Below are 8,237 nucleotides of genomic sequence, written 5' to 3' on the forward strand. Positions count from 1 at the left end.
TGCTGATTATTTTGTTACCGTGTTTGGAAAATTAACACATGCTTAAGTGGAATAAAAATTTGGTCATTTTTCTAAAATCCTCATTTTTATTTATCATCGGCTGGACAACCAAGTCCAAGTTATTTATATTTATAACACAATGTGCTCATCTAATTTTTATTATTATTTAATATATATTTTACCAATAAACACTATATTTAATGTAATTATATGTATTTTTGATTGATTTATCCTAATTTTATATTTTTTTACTTGCAAAACATAAAAATGTATAAATTTAACAAATTAAGTGACATATTTGAAACTTTAAGACTAAACCCTAAGCAACTATGTTTGGGCTTGAAGCCTTGAAAGTTCAATAACAAGGTTGGGCCTTCAGGCTGTTGAAGCCTTGAGAGTCCAATTACATCAAACGACACGCAAATATTTGTCGTTTGATGCGCCGTTCTCTCATTGAACCCCTTCCTTCCTTCCCTGCCCTCCTCTCGAGTCTCCAGAGTCCAGAGTGGTGTCAACGATCTAGAAAATAGACTTTGTCTGTGTTTCAAATTTGTAGTGGAGGTTCGTTCTCGGAGGAAAATGGCTTCTTCTTCGTCCACAGAGGCTGAGGTTGTTGCAGAAAGAAGAGGAATACCAGGAGCTCAGTTCGTGGAGGATGTGCAGACGTATCTAAACCAATCAGGCCTCGACGTTAACTCAGCCCTCGCTTTTCTTCAAGAAAGGTTCGCTTTTTATACTTACTCTGCCTCAAATTTCATTCCTCTTATCTGGGTTTTGACCCCTTTTTCGATTCCATTTGCCTTTCCTAACTGATGATTTGGGTCGTACCATTGTTGGGATTCTTTGAATTTCGCATCATCTGAAGAACCCAATTCATAATATTTGTTTTAGATCGATAACTTTAGTTCTTGCTACATTAACGTTTATACTATATACACCTGTGTGTGTACTAAATCTTGTCCTCTCATCTGGGCAACTAATTATTCAAGTAGACATTGATGTGTTAGATTTCTGTTGCCACGAGGAATGGAAATGATTGACTTGTGAACCTAACAAATTGTTTTGTCTGTGCTACCATTACTATTATTGTTACTTGCTTATGATTAATGAGTATTGAGTAATGACATTACGGTACTTCTTCTTCTGGACAGACTTCAGCAGTACAAGGTGGTTGAAATGAAACTTCTTGCTCAACAAAGGGATCTTCAGGTTTACTCATCAAACCTTTTTTGGCAATTGTACTTTGAGGATTTAGATGCATTGAAACTCATTGCAAGTAACTTATACATAAAACTATGTAAACTAAAACTTTAGTGGATGTTTTCAAACTTAACACCTGAAAAACTCGTTACTATCACAAGACCAAAATTCTCAGTTGGAAATTTGGTTAATTGTTAGTTCAACATGATTTTACTTTGTGGCTATAGAAATTACAGTCAAGGGGATCCTATTATTGGACTAGATACGGTATAAGTACATATTTAGTTCTCTATTGTTCTTTTACTCCATTCGGTTAATTATTTTCTTGTTATCTATGTAATACTTCGTTGACTTAATTTGATCCCTTAGTTTTGTGGCTATAGAAATCACAGTCAAGGGGATCCTATTATTGGACTAGATACAGTATAAGTCTAAGTACATATTTAGTTTTCGATTGTTCTTTTACTCCAATCGGGTTACTTTTTTCTTGTTATCTAAGAAATGCTTCATTGACTTAATTTAATCCCATAATTTTGCGGGTATCCTTGTGTTTTTCTCTTCTCTGTTGATCTGTGCTATTAAGTTTGAATCATGTTTTTTTGCTCATTATGATTTCACAGGCAAAGATTCCAGATATTGAGAAATGTTTAGACGTGGTTGCAACTCTGCAAGCTAAGAAGGGAACCGGTGAGGTTCGTCACATTTTTCAAGCATAACCAGCTTTTGTACTAATATTCATAGTTCATACTTAACTATATCTGGACTGAAACGTTAGCTTATACTAAACAACAGTAAACGTGATGGAATTTATTCACCTTTTCATACGTGTATAATATATGCATATAAGTCTGACTAAGTCTACATGTTTGTTTTAGTCTGGGTATGGCACAACACAATCCTTGATTGGATTTGGCTCTTTGAGTGTCAGTAATATAGAAATGAATAGATTAGGCCATCTGTTTATGCTAGTACTATCACACTGCTGGTATACACTATAATTAGGAACCAGCAAGTGAAGAATGCAAAGTATCTCATCGAAATCCAAAATACTTTATTACTGCATATCTTAACTATGCTGACTTTTATTGTTCCTTATTTGGGATTTATTGGAAATTTCTATTGCAATTACTGTCTTAAGTTGTTATCTTTGGTGTAATACAAAATGTTCTTAATGCCGATTGTAAGTTCATATTTTGGCTAGCAATTTGGAGTCTTTTTTTCTCTTATGTAGATTCTGGTAACTGAGACTATTTCCCTCACCTGTACTTTCTGGCTGCAGGCACTTATTACAGATTTTGAAGTCTCAGAGGGAATATATTCCCGAGCTCGTATTGAGGATACTGACTCAGTGTGCTTATGGCTTGGAGCAAATGTAATGTTGGAGTATTCTTGTGAAGAGGTACACTATTATTCGTCTTTTAAACTGCTATGGAATATCTTGTTTGGATTAAGTAATACAATGTCAAGATCTCATATAACTATCTCATGCAGGCCACTGCTCTTCTTCAAAAGAATTTAGATAATGCTAAAGCTAGTTTAGAAGTACTTGTGGCTGATTTACAATTCTTGAGGGATCAGGTGACAATTACCCAGGTAATAAAATCTTCCTTCCCCTCTTATACTGAGACTGAAAAAACAATTATATGGGTTCTAGATATTTTACTAATGATGATAAAGTATTGTGCTTTTTCATGCTGTTGCTGCCACAAGTAGGGCACAGATCTACGTGCAAGTGCGGGGGGGGCTCAATTGTTATTTTTTTTCAATTTTATGGTCAGTTTGTTTAAAAAAATTAATATTACCCCCAAAAGTAAGAAATAAATGCATTAAAGCCCCTCCTAAATTTAAAAAAGTGTCCCCCACCACCACCACACACACACAAAAAAAAAAGTAAATAAATAAATAATTTTATGGCTCTGTCCCTGGCCACAACAATTAATTCAATTTAACCTTTGACCATAAACATGTCTCTGAGCTGGTCTACAACCACTGTTTATCTGTGTATTCTACAAGGAAATCATATTTTCAACCTCGTATACCTGTGTGGTCAAGAGTATATGATACTCCAAATATATGGAAAGTCTAGAAAAGCTTTCAAATTTTAACTTTTGGAACACTATTATGCAGGTCACAATTGCTCGGGTGTACAATTGGGATGTTCATCAGCGTAGACTTCGACAAGCTGCTGGTGTTGCTATAGAATCATGAAAGGAACTTTATCCAACCTAGAATCTATGGAGGTTGTAGAAGCTGCTTTCAGTTGAGAATATAGTCCCAAATTGTCTTTACTTAATAACCTAAGGTGATTGGATATGGTCCTATATTTTTGTGCAATTAGATTATATTAAATTAGGTGTTTGTTAAATTGTTTCTCCTTTGCATTTTCAATTTGTTTTGTTCTCTGAAAGAAAAATATACTATTAGGACCAGTTTTGGGTATATGATGTGTCTGTCTTGATATGTACCATCCTTGGTCACGTTAATTTTTAGATTGATGAACATGAGTTGTGTGCAATACCAATGATGCTAATTTGATTGGCTAATTTTGGTAGAGTTCCATTTTTATTTGTTTGTTTGTTTGTTTGGTGGTGGTGGAGTTCTTTAAGCTATGTTTCTTTTTTAATACCGTGTTTGTGAATAGTACTGGGGCCCAAAAGGGTCTTTGGTCCTTGCATGTGAAAACAAACTTGTCGGCAAAACTTGGCCAAATGAAGAGGAGAGACAAGGCATCAAAATCACTACTGGGGTCACTTAATGATGTCAGGATTGTCCATCTTTAAGTTCCTCAAAAGCGTTGTAGATCTGGATTGTTTCTGATATATAATATTTGCAGTCTTTAGTCAGAAACGGCATTGATGCTTGAAACCCTTGTTGTGATGGTGGTGAAGTCAACTAAGGACATGACATGATTCCATAGTTTGAAGTTAATAAGGCTGCTGGGGAAAGATTCACCACCAGGTTGAATAACTCTCTTCTTTTTAGGTATCAAAGCCCTCAATTATGGTGGTGTTATCTTAACAGCGTTTCTATTTTTGACTATTGTTCCCATCAAGTTGGTGGGGATTGCACTCAGGTTCATGTGCCCAAACACCCCTTCTAACCTTGACATCTATCTAAGAAAGTTGAAACATGAAATGGGGTTTGCTTAGACAGACCACCGTTGTTGTTGTTGTTGTTATCGACATAGGTTTTCACAAAGAACATCAGTGTCGGTGTCAAAAAAGTAAAAGCAATCACACGCTTCTGCATGTTCATGTTTTTCCACTCCTTAAGTTTTCTGTGTAAAACTATTCACATGATTTTATGTTATTAACTATTTACAGTGGATAAAATAAAGCTTGAGTCTCAAGACTTTTTCTGCAGGTTATTAGTTAGTAGTCTCAACGCAATTGTTCAACTTTTTGGAGAAAAATGATAAACCCCTTTTAAAGAATGACATTAAATATTGCAGCCAATCTATCTATTGGGACTAAATTACCTTTTTGCTAATTACCCTTTTGTAAAAAGTTTGAAATACAACTTTTCCTTTTCCTTAAATAGATTTTCTTCTGATAAGTTTATATTAGTATCTCATATGCAAATCAAAGAGGTCCTACTTTTCTATTGAGGGCCATGTTGATATAGCTCTTGTGATCCACCATAACCACTCAGAGAGCTTTCTTCTTCTTAATCTTATTATTATTATTATTATGAGGTTGAGACCTTGATAGCTGATGGTCATGGTCCTGGTCAAGATTCCATATGTACCCAACATAGAGGTCTGATTTCCATGTTTATTAGTTGACCTTGTTCAGATTGGGATAGGGATAGGGTCCCCATTTCTTTAATGATAAATTGGCAAATGATAAAAATCTTCCTTGACATGTTATTTTGTAGTCATCCTCAACCTCACTCCGTATAATTATTAACAACCCTTGGCCTCATTCATTCTAACATTCTTTATATATATATATATATATATATATATATATATATTTGAATATTTCCAAGCTCACAAGATGGCCCATCATCACAACTTGACATTTTTGGCTAAGCTTGTGATTCACAAGTTGGAATCATGTTTGGTTAAATTAAGCTGTGATTAACATTCCGGGGATATTAAGTACATTGATTATTACCTTTTTTTTTCCAATAAATAAATAATTGTCTTAGGGAAGGGCTTATGTGGTAGCTGGGCTGTCTAATTGTACTATGATTTATAAATAAATAAATAATAATATGAGAAGGGTTGAAATGAAAAATCAGTCATTGATTCTTAACAAATTCAGAGAAAAAAATAATGTAAAATTTATACTTGAATATTAAGATTTCTTTAGTTGATGTCTGGCTAATATAAATTAGTGGTATGGAACTTACATTTTAAAAAAAGTATTGAAATGATTGTAATGTGTAAAAGTAGATAAAGAAAGAGGTACATACCCATATCATTCTCACATGCCATTCCCATTCCCATTCCAATTCCCATTCCCATGCAATCATACTATGATGCCTCAAAAAGCAGAACCTCAAAAACCCTAACAAGTTTTTGCCTTTTTCCTTTTTAGTAAAAATAATAAAAATAAAGAGAGACGTGCACGCAAGCCCAGGCTGATTTGTCCTCTCTCTCTCCCAATCCAAACCCTTTTTGTCCATTTGTGTTATATACGCGTTTTTAGCTTTGCAAACTTATTATATAAATATATATATATATTTTTTTTATGCTAATAAAAAAGTTTATTGACTTTGACTCGTCATGTGCAACCAATATTCTAACTCAGTCTGTAAGTACCTTAAATAAATAAATCATTTATAAAAATCATACATAAATATATATTTTTAACATGAGATTATATATATTAATTTGCCGCAATCAACGGTGAAGAGTTCTCACTTGTCAATTTTAGAAAATTGAGAAGAAGAAGAAGAAAAATAGTCAGCGGGGTTGGGTTTGGTATATGGACTCATTCATACTCGTATAGATAGATAGATACAAGTCTCTAGGGTTTTACATGGCTGTTTTCCTAGCAATAAAACACAAACATTAACAAAGTTTTATTTGATGATTTGGTTACTTATTCGTATGATAAAGAGCCATAAATATATGTCGCTTATAGAGAGTTTACTTCTCCAAAAAGCCATGTCGTGTTTAACCACATTACACTCAACAAAATAAAACTAAGTTATAGTAGTTTTTCTTAACCTAGTAGAGATCGAGCTACCTCTAACATATATATATATATATTATTAATTTGTGTATATTTATAAAGACCGGTACCGTTTTATAATTAACTCAAAGAATAATAATGCAAATGGGTCCAAATGCTCGTGATGTCTAGATCAACTCACTTTTCATCATTTTTATATATTTGAAGTCAAAGGGCCAATAGTTTGACTATTGATTAAGACCTAAAGACAACGGTCTAGAATGAAAGAGAGAGAGAGACACACACACACACATGAAAGAGAAAGTTTTCTTTTTTAAGATATATTATGGATGGGGGTGGTGGTGTTTTTGTGGCTAAGGTCTAAGGAATAACATATAAGGATTATTAGATTATGATGATGATGATGATAAGTTCAAATTAGGTCTAAAAGATTACATATATTTTACCTAATAATAATTATAAAAATGAGGTGCATGTGCATATAGTTTAAATCCCATAAATGCATATATAGGAAAATCTCCATGCCCAAAAGGATCTTTAATTTCTCAAGCAATAAACAAAATCAAAGAAGGACTAATTAGTGGTTGTTCCTCTAGAATCTATCTATAGCTAATAACAAAACTTAATATTTTCCCATACATAATTAATTAATAAGAACCTACCAAGCAAAAAAAAAAAAAAAACAGTTAGTGGATGATGTAAACACATTAATCTAGAAGAAGAATCATATATAGACTTTGTCACGTCCATATATAATATAACAAAATTTATTTATACATTTAACGTATATCATATTCAAAATATTATATATGTTATGATAAAAACCCTACAATAATTTAATCTCATAATTTTATCATTATTATAATATATATGTCAAAAATGTAGTAGTAGTCATAGTAGTAGTAGAAGTCATCGTAATGAATCTTGACAGAATAGGTTATTGGTCTTAATTAATAAATATAATTAATGAAAATACATCATTGTGGATGTACGTATAAAATTCTTATTCCTCCTATATGGATATTAAAATTTGGTCTCACAACAAAATATATGAAAGAATATATTTCATACATGTCTTGATGGTTAATATAATAGAATATGGAATCTTGGTGTTGGGTAAATGAACCAACAATCTCATTTTGGAAGTATGTTCAATGTTTCTTCTTTATTAATTAAAATAATTAAGATTTATATAAAATATTGCACAATATATATATGTAAATTATAACTAGCTAGACAGTTTGTTTATCTTAATAACGTCCTATAAGAAAATTTGTGTAAAACAATACATCTAATATTATTGAAACGAATCACATTGCGTCTTTTTTTTAGAGAAAATAAATATTTTGAAGCAAAATCTTCATTTTAATACCTTTAATATTTCAACTATAGTATACATAACCATATGATGAAATAAAATAAATAGGTCGGTGATGATGGAATATTTTGGCAGTTTTTAGACAAAGTTTAGTACTTAGTGATATAGTTATATATTAATTATATATGTATACACTATATATATTGGTTATATTATATGTATTATTATATATATATATATACATTTATGTATACTTAGATGCTGCCTAGAGAAAGCAACTTTTTACAAACAAGTAGCCGCTAATGATTCTTTCTTTATGTAATTAAGAATAATAATCTGGAGAAAGAGAATATTAATATATTTTTGTTTCATTCGAAATTAAGAAAGAGAAATATTATATATTTATATATATGGATACTGAATCACACCCAAATTGATGAAAAAGGCCAACTGCATGCGGTTTATAAATATTGAAAAATTATTAAAATTTCTTAGAAATTTAATTTTATATACTTTTATGTTTATTATATTGTACTATGTGCATTGACTTTTGCTTTATATATGTTGAAATCATA

General features: G+C 31.8%; 1 protein-coding gene across 1 annotated transcript; it reads left to right on the forward strand.

Moving 5' to 3' along the window:
* The first annotated feature begins 424 nt into the window (after positions 1-424).
* On the forward strand, positions 425-3,753 carry LOC133819560 (prefoldin subunit 3). Its single transcript, XM_062252838.1, has 6 exons — positions 425-722; positions 1,152-1,209; positions 1,821-1,892; positions 2,480-2,599; positions 2,692-2,793; positions 3,328-3,753. The coding sequence occupies exons 1-6, from the start codon at positions 580-582 to the stop codon at positions 3,406-3,408; spliced, it is 576 nt and encodes a 191-aa protein (XP_062108822.1). The 5' UTR covers positions 425-579; the 3' UTR covers positions 3,409-3,753.
* The last annotated feature ends 4,484 nt before the right edge of the window (positions 3,754-8,237 follow it).

The sequence above is a fragment of the Humulus lupulus genome, chromosome 2 (assembly GCF_963169125.1).
Source record: "Humulus lupulus chromosome 2, drHumLupu1.1, whole genome shotgun sequence".
Classification (NCBI taxonomy): domain Eukaryota; kingdom Viridiplantae; phylum Streptophyta; class Magnoliopsida; order Rosales; family Cannabaceae; genus Humulus; species Humulus lupulus.

Excerpts from the sequence above, each read along its gene's own strand:
- LOC133819560 (XM_062252838.1), top strand. The coding sequence starts at position 580 with ATGGCTTCTTCTTCGTCCACAGAGGCTGAGGTTGTTGCAGAAAGAAGA. Across the intron at positions 1,210-1,820 it reads CTCAACAAAGGGATCTTCAG|GCAAAGATTCCAGATATTGA; the intron begins GTTTACTCATCA and ends ATGATTTCACAG. Across the intron at positions 1,893-2,479 it reads CTAAGAAGGGAACCGGTGAG|GCACTTATTACAGATTTTGA; the intron begins GTTCGTCACATT and ends TTCTGGCTGCAG.